At 37.1% G+C, this 13,249-nt stretch overlaps 1 protein-coding gene across 5 annotated transcripts in view; it reads left to right on the top strand.

Moving 5' to 3' along the window:
• The window catches only part of ATE1 (arginyltransferase 1), a 74,654-nt gene that overhangs the window by 2,848 nt on the left and 58,557 nt on the right, over positions 1-13,249 (top strand). For 3 of the 5 annotated variants that reach the window (XM_027655220.1, XM_027655217.1, XM_027655222.1), the window contains exons 5-7: positions 346-618; positions 4,589-4,821; positions 6,520-6,648. In XM_027655220.1, the coding sequence (XP_027511021.1) occupies positions 346-618; positions 4,589-4,821; positions 6,520-6,648 (635 nt within the window). Of the gene's footprint in view, positions 1-345; positions 619-4,588; positions 4,822-6,519; positions 6,649-7,650; positions 7,780-13,249 lie in introns of all 5 variants that reach the window. The other 2 variants (XM_027655221.1, XM_027655218.1) reach the window with 1 other exon arrangement.

The raw sequence follows: 13,249 nt of genomic DNA on the forward strand, positions 1-13,249 counted from the left end.
TGTGTTGGTTCTGAACCATTTTAATTTACCTTTTTTTGTGTGTGTATGTGGTATGCTAGGGGTTTTTTCAGCTCTTTTTTGTTGTTTGATTGCAGCTGTGGCCTGAGATCAGCTGACTGTCCTGTTTTAGTAGAGAGAATAAAACCGTTCCCAAAAATGAGTTGGTGTTCATAATTCAGGGTTGTAAAGGAGACTTTGTTTTCAGACTCTTGCAAATACTTTATCTGTTGGAAAACACTTGTAAAATTGGAAATCAGTTACTTTAGTATTAATTGTAGTTGTGCAAAGTGAGAGCTGTGGTTACACAGAGAGAAATTCAGTCCTACATGTTCTGATTGTCTGCAGAGGAGCCGATGGATTCCCACATAGAGGATGCGGTCGCCTGTGATTTTCCATACAAAAGTGAGTCTCAGGTCAGTCAGTCTGAACTGACTCCCTTGGGTGTGGATCACACTGAGAGCGTGCAGAATGAAGAGAAGGACTCAGGGGAAACAAAAGAAGAGGTGAATGTGCAGAAGGTGGAGTCAGATTCTCTCCAGATCTGTGCAGCCAAGGACACACCAGTCCCTGGAGAACCATCACACTCGGCTAAAGTTGTTCATGCACCACCTAAGCCAGGTAATCACATTTCTGGTAGTCATTGGAATATACTGCCATGATTTCACATCTTGTTGAAGTCCTTCTTTTATCTTGCCTGGTAAATCAATCATTGTTTTGTTTTATTCCCCGTGCTCCTCCCAGTTTATGGAACTACAGTGTATAAATTGAGAGGCTCTGGGTGTTACTTGTTTTCTTAGTGTTTCCTGAAAGTTACATTGATTTTAATTATGTATCTTTTAAAATCTTATTTTCATTATATTTTTTTTTATTATTTTTACTTTCAGTTAAGTTATGGTGAGTACATAACTACAGACAGTAGTTTCCTGTAGGATATTTAGATTGCAGTCAGATAGGTCAACATGGTAGGATCTCATCAGACACTGGGATCAGTTCCCAGTTCAGGATACTTTTGTGTGCAGAAGAAGTGCAGCCCAGATTTCCCTTCCTTCTATGGGATGTGGTGACTCAGGCTTTATGTACCTTGAGATATGGTTCATGGATTCATAGAATATCTCAGGTTGAAAGGGACCCAGAAAGATCATCTTGTCTAACTCTCTGATTATCCAAGCTGGATACAGTTTGCTGTAGGAATGCTGGTTTCTGAGTTAGGTCAAGGTTTAAACTTGTTTCTTGTGCAGTGGTGGGAAACCAGTTTAAGACCCAAAAAAAGACCCCAGGTATTATTTTTACATTTTTTAATTTCTGCACATTATTTTGTCATATAAACTCTGTTTATACTCTGTGAATAACTTAAAAATAACTGCATTTTTCACACTTTGATAGAGTCTTTGCCACAGATCTAAATAGCATTGGAAATAAGTTTGGTGAATTGTGTTGTTATCTTGTGGGCTTAAAGAAAATCAGATAGCTCTGTGCTGATTAAAAAAAAAAAGCAGATTCTTCTGGTCCTCTACAAAGAATAATGTTTTCTAGGTGAGCTTTTTCATCTGTTTGGGAGCTTTCCTTGTTTCAGATTTTGAGTAACTTTAGAGAAGAAGTATCACTAGAGGATTGGAAATTATGTAGGAATTTCTCCTTTTTGTCTTGCAGTGAACTTAATTTTACATTTTTCTAGGGAGATGCAGTAAGTACATACAAGAAGTAAAGCATTCTCTCTCATTTTACTTCTGTTGCATTTACACAGTGCTACAGCTCTCATGTGCCAAAAACTGAAGTAAACAAATGTTTATTCCTATCTACAGTTTTATGAGAAACTACATGGAATCTTGGAGGCATTTTAATATAACACTAATAATTTTTAATATAATACTGATTTTAGTAGTATGGTCACACTCTTCAATATTAAAAGTTATCCCTCAGTCAAGCTTCTTATATTTATCTTCTTATTCTCACCTCTAATTTCTTAAGTAATAAATTAAAAACTTTGACCTGTGTAAACTTCATTTTGGAAGCAAACCAAGTGGCCACTGACAGCAGGTGGCAGACTTGGGTAAAGATTAGGAGTGTAAATCTACCACTGCTATGAAAAAGGTGAGCTGAGGTCTTCAGTGAGGCTTAGAATAACCTCGGGTCAAACTTTAAACACAGGAAATGCAGATAAGAAATCTTGTAATATTGTAATGTGTTGCAGAAAGAAAGGGCTTACTTGTACAGAGGAGAAATATTTATTAGGATGGTTCTTTCTGGAGGCTTTAAAGGAAATACAAAGTGAATAATAAATGCATCAGAAAGCTTATTTAATTTTTAGAGTAGATGGTGTTACAGGTCAAATCCAGTTTAAAATTTTCCAGAGAGAAAGATGTTTAGTTTTCATCTTGGAAAATGCAGACTTAGCCCGCAGTAAGATGGTTTAATTGCATTTTTATTCCTTTATAAACAAAACAGGTCATTGTCCTGTAGGAATAATGGTCTGTTTCTGCACAGTTTCAGATAGAAAAGAAGGTTTGCTTATGTCTGTGTATGCACATTTATTGTTTTAAGAAGTTTTTCTTGCTAACTTACAGCTTATAGAAGATATGAGACACGAAACAGATCCCGATACAGCTGAAGTGCTCGTTCTTCAAATGTATCGTGACTGTTTTAAATAAACTCTTCCTGTGACCCGTTTGCCTGAGGACAGGTCACATAATATCCCTAATTCCCTCCTGTTTGTCCTTTTCTGGTGAATAATTTTAGCTGTGTGGAGGAAACAAACCTCAATCATAAAATCTGCCAGTGCCATTGTAGGATGTCTGAGGTGTGCCAAAGGGATAACAGCTCCTTTTCCAAGTCCCTGAGGTGCTGTGAACCTTTCAGCTGTCGTGGAGAAACCAAAACTGGAACTCTTTGGATGAGCCACAAAGAGCTTCCCACTAACTTGCCCCAGGAGTACACTTAGAAAGTCTGTAAATTCTGTATGGTAGGCGTGTTAAAAAGAATACTTTACAGCATTGCCAGTACTTAAAATGATCCCAATATAAAGTATTTTTCCAATTTCCATGTTGGTAAAGAAAGATGCTTCAGGCAGCGGATCTGAGGGCTGCAAGTCTTTCCAGGTGAAGTGACTCTGAACACACCAGTGAGCTTCCAAAATATCAGTGCTCTCACCATTTCCAGTTTGCAGAAGGATCCCACTGTTCCTGTTGTCCATAGGAAGGTCTGAAGTGGGTAGAGAACAGGAAATACGTGGGTAGAAAACAGGAAATACGTCAGTTTTGGCTAAAAAGTTACTGGTGGGGAGGAGGATGAAGGAAAGATTTATGTTTTCATAAGAGTTCTGGAAAAAACAATTTCCACGTAATGTCCAGCCCTTCAGGGGAGTGAAGTGGGATAAGCCATAGTTAAGTCTGAGTTTGGATTGTTTTTTGCTTCTTATAAATATTAATGGACTTGGGAATGTGTCTTCTTCCCAGTGCTTCAAATGAAACCACCTTACCATTCAGGATGCTTTCGTTTTGAAAAGTCTCCCAAAAGTTGCCAGCCTGTCTTTTGCAAATCAATGGATTTTGGGATAAATATAATGGTATAAAAGATTTCTTCAGCAGTTTGTAATAATATTTGTTACCATTCTGGTTCTGTGCAAGATATATGACTGTATTTCCCTATATTAAAGTAGTTTTTCCCACTCTTCCTCACTTTTTAAAGTCTTTAATATGAGTCTTTTTTGGCTTCCAGCTCATCTACCATCCTTTAAGTGCCTTTAGAGGGTAGCATGGGGACCAGCCTTTTTTTTAATTGAAGAAAATGATATATAATTTTTTCTAGTACTGCCATTCTTCTGTCTTGACTTTTTATCTTATGTTAATGCCCTAATTATAAATCTAATCAGACCCCTTCATTGAGGAATTTGGACCACTTGAATTTTTATTTGTGCATGTCTCTGGATTTGTGTTGATTTAAAACTGAAGTTCTTGTAGTACTAGAGAGCAAATGGGTCAGGATGGGAAATGGTGCATTGGTTTGGCTTTTCTTTTTAGTAAATACCATTTCACAAATAGAATGTTACAAATGGTTGATCTGTTCAAGACAGACTGACAAAAGTGAATGGATTAATTAAAACAATCTCAATATAATTTTAAGCATAGATGTAGCACTAATGTCAGTGGCACTGATGGCACTGGCAGCATTTCTGCACAGTGCCCACAGATTCCAGGTGACAAAAAAGAAACCCTTTTTTTTGGGGGGTGTGTGTCTTCTACAGGAGTTTGTCCTGTAGCCACTCTGGCTTCAAATGTGGTAGAACAATTCTCTGAGTTTGGTTGCGAGGTTTTGTTGGTTAGGTTTTTGTCCTTTCAGTGTTTCAAGTTTTTAAATATATTCTTGGCTTTGGGGTGGAATTGTGGTCCAGGTGATCCTAGATTAAAGTGCTGCATTAAATAGCTGCAGCAGAATCGTTGCATTAGCTTGAAATCAGGTGTTGGGAGTTGTAAATGTAAAAGGCCACAGGTGCATTTAGTGGTGATTTTAGCCATCTCTTTTCAGTGATTGCATCAGAACTGCTTGCTTGTTTTTAAATGTGGTGTTTAACTCTTTGCCTGTGCCCTTGTAGGGAAAGGGGCTGACCTGAGCAAGCCACTGTGTCGAAAAGCAAAGGACATTCGGAAAGAGAGGAAACTGCAGAAACTCCTCCAGAACCAGAAGTGCACCTTAGAAGGCTCTCAGCTTCCAGGAGGAGATCAAGCTTTCCTCTTGCAAAACTCTAAACCTAAAACAAACCAACCTAAAACCATTGAAGACTTTGTCCTTGTGTCTTTACCTGATGATGCACGACACAAATTAGAGGTAATGTCTTGTTCACTGTTGTGGGAGGCAAATGAAGGAAAAGTCTGGTTTAGGAGTTTTTGAAATGCTTAGGTCTGTACCTTTGACTTTATAGAGTAGTTGTACTTTAAATCTTGAAATATATGTGGTACTGCATTATTTATATATATATACTACTTATATTATTTTATATAATTGTATATATATATGTGTAGAAAACATATATAATTGTATATATATATATATATATGTAAAATGCAGCTGAGCTCTGTGTAACCACAGGAGGGTACTCTTGCACTGTGCAGTCATTTCTAGCAGAAACCAGCCCAGTGACCAAAATAACTTGCAAATTGATTTCATACAGCGTGACTTGAAAATGAAAGACTTTGAATTAACCAAGTGTTGAATGATGAGAGAAATTCAACGTTTAGTTCTGGAGCATAGAAATACTTAAAGTATCTATGCTAATGAAACCTGACAAGAGAGCAGTAACTTCATCAAATTAAACAGATAACAAGATAGCTGCTCTTTATGCACGTCTTTGGGGCGTGTTGATGTCTTTGAAAGCTGTAAAAGTGATGGTAGAAAAGTTTGCTTAATATACTGCTTGCCACTGCATCTATTGGAGACAGCAATCTGGAAGACTTCTGGACCTTCTAACGTTTGTTAATCATAAAAAGCCATTTTTCTTTTTATTTTTTCTGTAATTGGAAAACTTAATCTGAATATGAGTATTTTTCTGATCATTTTCAGTGGTAGTACTGGAAATGAAAATATTTACATGAGTAGAAGCCATGAAGTTGATCCATCTAATTAATTCTTCCCCATTTTCTCATGAGTTATATAGCAGAAGCACAATGGCTTTATCTGAACACCTTCATTTATAAGAAGCAGGGAAAATTCAGCAGTGTTCTCCCAGTTTGTCTTTGCTCCTTCCTGTGGCTGTCAAGTGTGCTGTTTTGTTATGTTGGGTTTTTTAATAGATCAGAACCAACTTAACTATTTGTGAAAATAGGACCATTCCAAAAATTACGCAGCTTTTGAAATTAATATGACTTCAAATATGTTTGAGAAGACATGCACTGCTGCTCATGTAACAGCATTCTTCTGCTTAGGGGGAAATTGGTTTTACTTAGGAGAATTTTTAATTTATAAAGAATTTCTAAAATTATTTTTGTGTGTTTAAGGGTGATGATGGGAAGACTGATAACTACTTATTACAGTTAACTCGTAATTGAGTATGGAAACACTGCTTCATCTTCTGCTTTCAATTTCAAAAATATCAAGAAATCCCCTTGGGATTATTGCCATAAAAACAGTCTTTAGATGAGGAGCACAGAGTTGAGTCTTCCAAGTCTTTCAAGTGTTTCTTAGTGTAGTATGAAACTACAAGTGGGTATTTTAAGTAGTACAGGAAATCTCTTTAAAATGTTGATCTGTTGGTATTATTTCCTGAAAAGTGTTTATTTCTTGTAGAGGCATTTTAATTCTCTTAATTTGCAGTTTGAAAACCTCCTGTGTTATTCAGTGTAAGTATAAAAGCCTTCAGTAGCCTAAATTGAGCAGAGGAATTAGAAGACTGTTGGCTAATATTATCTAAATTGTGATGACCCTTGTGCAGGAGGTTAAAATGTGTCTCTGTTGTGATGTTTGCATTATGTATAAGTGTATAGTTACTGCGTGTATTGTAATAATAAATGTGTTTAACTTCTTCTGAAGGTGAGGGTGGTGAGATCATCTCCACCAAGTTCACAGTTCAAAGCCACATTTCAGGAGTCTTACCAGGTCTATAAACGTTACCAGATGGTTATTCACAAGGACCCACCTGATAAACCAACCATAAATCAGGTCAGAAGGCCAAATTAATTCTATGCAAAGCTTCCCCTCCATTTCATGTGTCTTGTTTCTCGGAGAAACAAATGTGGATTTTATATCCATTGTATATTCAGGAGCATTTAAAATACTGTATCAAAGAAAATCAACATCCTGAAAGTGCAAACTCTTCTTATATCTCTTTGTGAGAGCCACAAATATTTGGTCTCAGTTGCAGACTGAAAAGTTATGGATGTTCCATGGGGATGCTGTTGGGTAAGAGATGGAGAGGATGAGGCTCTGGGAGAGAGATATTTTGGGCCTTATAAATACAAATCTCATAAGAACTAAATCCAGCTGGGCACTCAGCCTGATAACTGGTCTTGTTGGCTTTGGTTTAAATGCTTCCATAAGGAGGAACTAACGTGACCAGGGCCAACATGTGAGCAAAAGTTTATCACACAAACTGTTGGTTTAAGGTTCACAGGAGTTGAATAATTCTCTTCACTTTAAATTTAAGCCTTTAAAAAAGTGATCTGTGCACTCCATCTAAATCACACATTGTTACTGCTTCTTGTAATGACCAGGTGGAGTGTAAGAGTGAACTGTCAGACATGTTACCTCTCTGATAGTATACAGAAAAAAAAGTATATGTAGCCAGAATATGTTATTGCTGAACAAGAGAAATGAGTGATGTGCCATTAAAAATAGTACATTTAAAAAGTCCTTGAGACTGTACAATGAAACTAAAATTTGCAGTTGATTTGTTAGATACTAGTCAATAAAAATAGATTGAATAGACTCCTGCTTTGGAGTGTTCTAGTGTTAGCTTTTGTTCTTTAATGGAAGTACCAGCAGTCAGTTTAAGTTTGGTGTTAGTTGTCAGACTTTCTCCTCTAGGAGGTTTTAAAATAGAAAACTGACTTCAGAGGCTTTGAAGTGGATAGGAGGAGATCTTTCACTAGCCTTACCTTCAGAAGCAGATTATCTGATGATATGCACTCAAAATAGAATACTTGTATTTCCCTTGCTCTGAAGGTGAGGTTAGTACCTGTCTCCTTTGAGGACCCCCAGTTCAAATCATCCTTCAACCAATCTGCCACTTTATTTGCCAAGTATCAGATGTCTGTACACAAGGACACACCTTCTGACTGTGGGGAGAATGAGGTACAGTTCACTGCATGCACCTTTCTGAAAGCATCTTTTTAAAATGCACAGTTAAATGGTGGGAAATGGTGTCTCTGAGGGTGATTTTAAATATTAAAATACTGCCATTTCCATTTGGGAGGGAAAGCACTGAGATTTTCAGTAAGGTTCTGTTGCAGGCTTCAGCCCAGGTCTCACTGAGCTGAAGAGGGAGGGATTAAACATGATTTGTAAAGAGTCTGGGGACTGAGAGTTCAACTGGAAACGAGATGATTGTATCAAAGTGGTTTTTTGATGATAAAATCATCTTCTGCCTTTAAGTTGTTTGGTACCTTTTCTATGTTTCTCCTTAATTTTTTGTGGTCTTGCTTAATTTAACAGGTGGAGGTTTTAAAAATCTCCCTTTGATTCCCATTGCATTGCTAAGCACAGTGCTCAACTAGAACTAACCTTTGCAGAAGGAATAGTGCAAAAATATCTCCTTCAGGTATTGAATGAGAGTGCATTGCACATTGGTAAACCCTGCTCTTAAAATGGTATTTAAGGCTAATCCTAATCTAATAAATTAAAAAATAATTAAAAATACTCCTGGGCTTCCAAACAAGCAGCAGTTCTCCATTTCTCTGGAAGGTGGCACAACTTCTTCATTAGCAGAGTTAGTGGAATTGCAACCTCAGAGCTGTCATTTCTATCTATTTTCTATCTACTGCAGATGTAGAGCTTTAATATTGGTCAGCTCTCTAGCCAGGCTTTTCTGTTCTTGGGAGTGATACCTCACAAACTGTGGCTGTTTTCCAGGTACAATAGTAAAACCCATAATAATTTTTGGCTTTAGTTCAAGACAGTGTAAGGAGAGCTTTCTTTTTGTGAGATGTCTGTAATGCTTCTCTGGAAAGCCATAAAATCCATTTCACTTTGTTTTGTAAAATAATAGGTCTCATAACAATAAGTAGTACTCTGTGCCCTTTTTATAATTACTGACATAAATGGGTTTAATTATAATAATGTGAAAATGGGACACATGCCAAGGTAGATTGAGCTATTTACTAGATTTGTACCAGGCATTACCTGGTCTGATTAGGCACTTGATTTCTCTGCTATGGTGGAAGTATTTCAGCCTGTAAAGATGCATTAAGGACAGTCAGGTTTCCACCACCTTAAGGTGTAAAGTCTGTCATGGGAATTGCTGTTGAATAAGAAGGAGATGGATTTCTGTTCACTGCTAACAGTGTAATGGATTTTTATCCCCTTTTTCCTTGTTACTTGCCATAGGTGTTTCCCTACATTATCCCAATTTTTTCTTAATGTGTCTGGTATGAATTAAACTTGCTAGAAATCTTCTCACCCCTCTCAAAAACCTTTGGCCACTTGCTGCAGGAATTCAGCTTCAAATCTGATCTGGTTGTCTCTGTGCTTTGGAGTGGAGTGAAGTACTGATATTACACAGAGTTGCTGGCACTTTAAAATATTTATACCAGCATGTTCTTATTGAATTGAATTGGTGTCCTGAGGAAAAACACAGCAAACAGTTTTCTAATTAAAAGTTTCTTCATAATACTTGCTCTTAAAGAGTGCTGTGGAAGAATTGATTTTTCAGTTTTTCCCTGTGGGAACACAGAACTTTATTAAGCTGCAATGTAAGTGCATGGTCATCTGCTGCTTTAGGGATATGTGTATTCTTATCTTAAAATAGCTGGTGGAAAAATGAGAAGGATTAGGGGAAACCTCAGCAGATTGTGAAGTGGTAACATATAAATAGCTTCTGAACGAGGTAAATCGTGGAACATAGGTGTATCCTTGCCTACTGGAGAAATTTATCCAAGGCTACTCTTGAATTAGTCAAGTTCCTGAACTGCTCATTTTTGGAAGCTACGAAAATATTCATGGAAAGAACCTGTTTTAATGTTTGTCCCATTCTTTGCATTTCTTCTGGGCCTTTAGGAAGTGCTGTGTGTGGCCCTTTATCTCAGGTCCAAAGTGACAGTTGTCCTGTCCTGTTCCCAGGACTTTAAATAGCATTTGGTTATATTTCTAGGAGAAAATGTGTAGATTAATGTATAGAAAAATGATCTGAGAATAGGAAGAATGAATTTGTTATGTATCTTATATAATCCCAAGGGGCATAGACTGGCTCTTTGGAGGAGACCAAGGAATCTTAATAATGGTTTGCCTTCTTACCTAAAGTCTTATCTGCAACTATTTTAATTCTTCCTCAGCAGCAAAAATACCTGTTTCTGGGTAGGAAGTGCAGGGAGGACCTTGCACAACACAAGTCACTTGGAAGATGATCCAGGTCTACCCCAGCTTCAGGATGATTTATAAAGCATGTGGAGTTAGATAGGTAAATGTTTCAGGACATTTTGCCACCTGCATCTCTTTTGTGTTTTATATGAAATGTCAGAATTTATTTCTTGATATTTAAATGATGGATACGGGTGGGGAGGTCTGGAGGCAAAGCTTTGAGTTGAAATGAATGCAGTCAAAACATTTTTTTTTTCTTGGCCTTTTCATCCCAAGAAGGAAATGTTTTGATCCCAGTGAAGTAATCAATGGATAGTTTGGGTAGAATAGTGGAAATCTCCAGCAGTTCTTCTTCATGAAGTATCATCTCACCAGAAGCATCACGTTTCTGAGCCAAGATTGTCTTTTTTAAAATGCTTCTTGAAGTTAATTGTAGAGGCTGTCAGTGTATTTTATACACAAACACACACACACACACACACATATATATACACACATACATACATATATATATATATATATATATAAACTCCTGGCTGCTTTAATTCTTTAACTGTATTCAGTTACTGTGCTAAACAAAAAACCAGTGCCTGTCATTCCAAACTGAGTTTTACATATTACATATTGCCATGTATAAAATTTGAAATTAAGCATTTCTTATTCCTGCCTCTTCTCTAGTGACCTTAATGATTGATCTGTGTGGTGTAAAACACTGATACAACACACCTAGTTGATTAAGGTGATTTTTAATCTTCAAGTCTTTTTACAGCAGTCTTTGTCTTTAAGAGACACTGCTGAAGTGTAGCTGAAACAAGCTATGTGGCAGCTACACAAGTTAGAAAACATTTCCATAAAAGATCATAAAAATTATACAGTAGTTTCCAGAAAGAGCAAGAGTGAGCAATTTATTGCTGTTTAGACCTCCTGAAACAAGCCTTGTATTGAACTTTTCACGAGCGTTTTGTAATGACAAACTTGTAGAAAAATAATATCTGTCTGTTCCCCTCTGTGAAAAGTAGCTGGACACTCTCTTTGCTTTGTGCTTAACTAAATATTTGTCTTGGAAGAAAAGAATTTCGCTGCACACAAAAGAGACACTGTTTGAAAAGGTGCAAAAAATTACCGAAATACGTACGGCGGGTTTTTTCTTTCCAAGGTTTTTTTTTTTTTTTAATTGCCTCCCAGGAATCCACTTGAACTAATATAGAAAACTGAGAGAGTAGTCTGGGAAATACCGAGGAGCATGTTCTGATCACTTCCAAATTGGTATCAGCAGCCAGTTGCAAACTTTTAGGTCTCTTTAACCTGGTTTCCTCTCTTGTTTTTTAGTGAGACAGTACTTAAAAAATCAATAGCCTTTGTGGTTATTTTTAACCTTCTGTAGCTTCCCTCAACAGCCCTACATTTTTATCGTGCTCTTGAACGAGTTATTTTATCATTTTGGTTGGTGGCAGCCTTGGCAGAACATCTCACTGTGATAAACTTGCATTTCAGGTCTCTGGTAACACTGATTTAAAAACTTAGAATGAGTATTTCTATATCAGCCTGATGCCTTCTGTTTACTTGTATGACTGTAGTGCCACAGATTCATGGATTATAACTTGAAATGCCTAAAAGAGCTGAAGAATTGAGGCACCCAGAGAGTGAATTTATTTGTCCACAGTCATATAATTTCAGTTCAGATTCTTTTTGCATCACAGTTTATGTTGTTCTTCCTGATTTTGCCACTGAGTTTTCTATGCAAATCCATATAAAATTAAATAATCTTTACTGTAAGATTGATAAATCTCCACTATATTGAGAGTGAGTTTCTTCTGAGCAGACAAAACCACAGAGACTTTTGTCACTCCATAAGAGAATTGAGATTGTTAGTCTGAAATGTAATTTCTGTCCTATAAGCAATTTTTTCTCTTTCCTTAGTGCCATTCTTGTAATGAAACCTACATTTGAGACATGCATTTAGTCTTTAGATCCCCTCTGAATCCTTAAGTACAATGTTTTGAAGGCTCTTTCTTCACATTCAGGTCTGTTTATCTCTCTGAAACGGTGGGTTTTTAGCATTCCTGTATTTTTGGAGGCAGTTGTTGAAAATGCTAAATAGAGCCAGTCCCAGGATAAGTCTGATTCCTCTGCTGACTGAGCTCCACTATATTGCCCAGTTCACGAGTGGTTTGGCACCATCTTTTCTTGTAAAGGTGCTACTTTTTGTCCCATTTTCCTGATTTTTACAGAAAGTTTGAGAACTTCTGTAATTTTCCAGCTCAATTTCAATCTATTTTCCTAAACAGCTTCCTTTTGTTGTTTGTTTCTTGTTGTTTTTAACTTGGGAGGAGGTTGTTAGCAACCCTTACTGAAAGTTTGACTTATTTTTACTTTTTTCACTGCCCAGATTTATGGTTAATACTGATTCTAGTTTGGTTTGCATGAAGCCAAAAGAAGCTGGATAAAACAGGAATAACATTGGACCTGGGAAGAAGCTTCTAGAGCAGAACCCCCCAATTCTAGCTCTGTGTTTCCCTGCAGATCTGAAAGATTGCACTGCTTGTGGAGGAAGAACTCCTGGGAGGATGCCAGTATCCCTCTAGGAAGAATACCAAATTTCATGGCTCTTTTCTGGTAGTGGGTACAGGAACATTCATTTTGCCACTTAGAGTTCCTAAGATGGGGAAGCACTATGTTGTCCTTGGAATTAGGGAGGGGAAGATGGGATGAATTTGCTGACCACACGTGCAGGTGATGCACTGCATCTGTAGCTTGCATGACTTGTCATTGTTATTTTTTTTTATTGTTGTTATGAGCCTGGCACATTTATGAAAAACAAAGCAGAGAAAACCACAACCAAAATCCTTGGTTTGTTTTAATCTCGTTCAGAGACTGGACTTAAAAAAAACAAAAACAAAAAGAAAAAAACAAGCAAACAAACAAACAAACAAAAAAAAACCAAAAAAATCAAAGCAAAACCAAAAAAAAAAAAGGCACAAAAAACTAAAAAGAAGGAAGGCCCAAATCCCATATCCATTCCTCACCCAAGAAAAAGGGCAAATACTCAGTTTTCCTTGACAGCGAATTGCAAATATGAGCAAACTCTTTATGTTGTCAAAGGGAAAATGATAGATTTTTTTGTGTGATAGTTTTTTTTCTGTGATGTCTTTGCACTGAAGACAGTTTTACAGTGCCTGGTGACCCCTGAAAGCTGGGTTTTCCTGAGAAGGCCACGATGTCCTTGTGTGGCATCACAGACCTTCACTTG

This window comes from Corapipo altera, unplaced genomic scaffold, assembly GCF_003945725.1.
Source record: "Corapipo altera isolate COAL_440 unplaced genomic scaffold, ASM394572v1 180, whole genome shotgun sequence".
Taxonomy (NCBI): Eukaryota; Metazoa; Chordata; class Aves; order Passeriformes; family Pipridae; genus Corapipo; species Corapipo altera.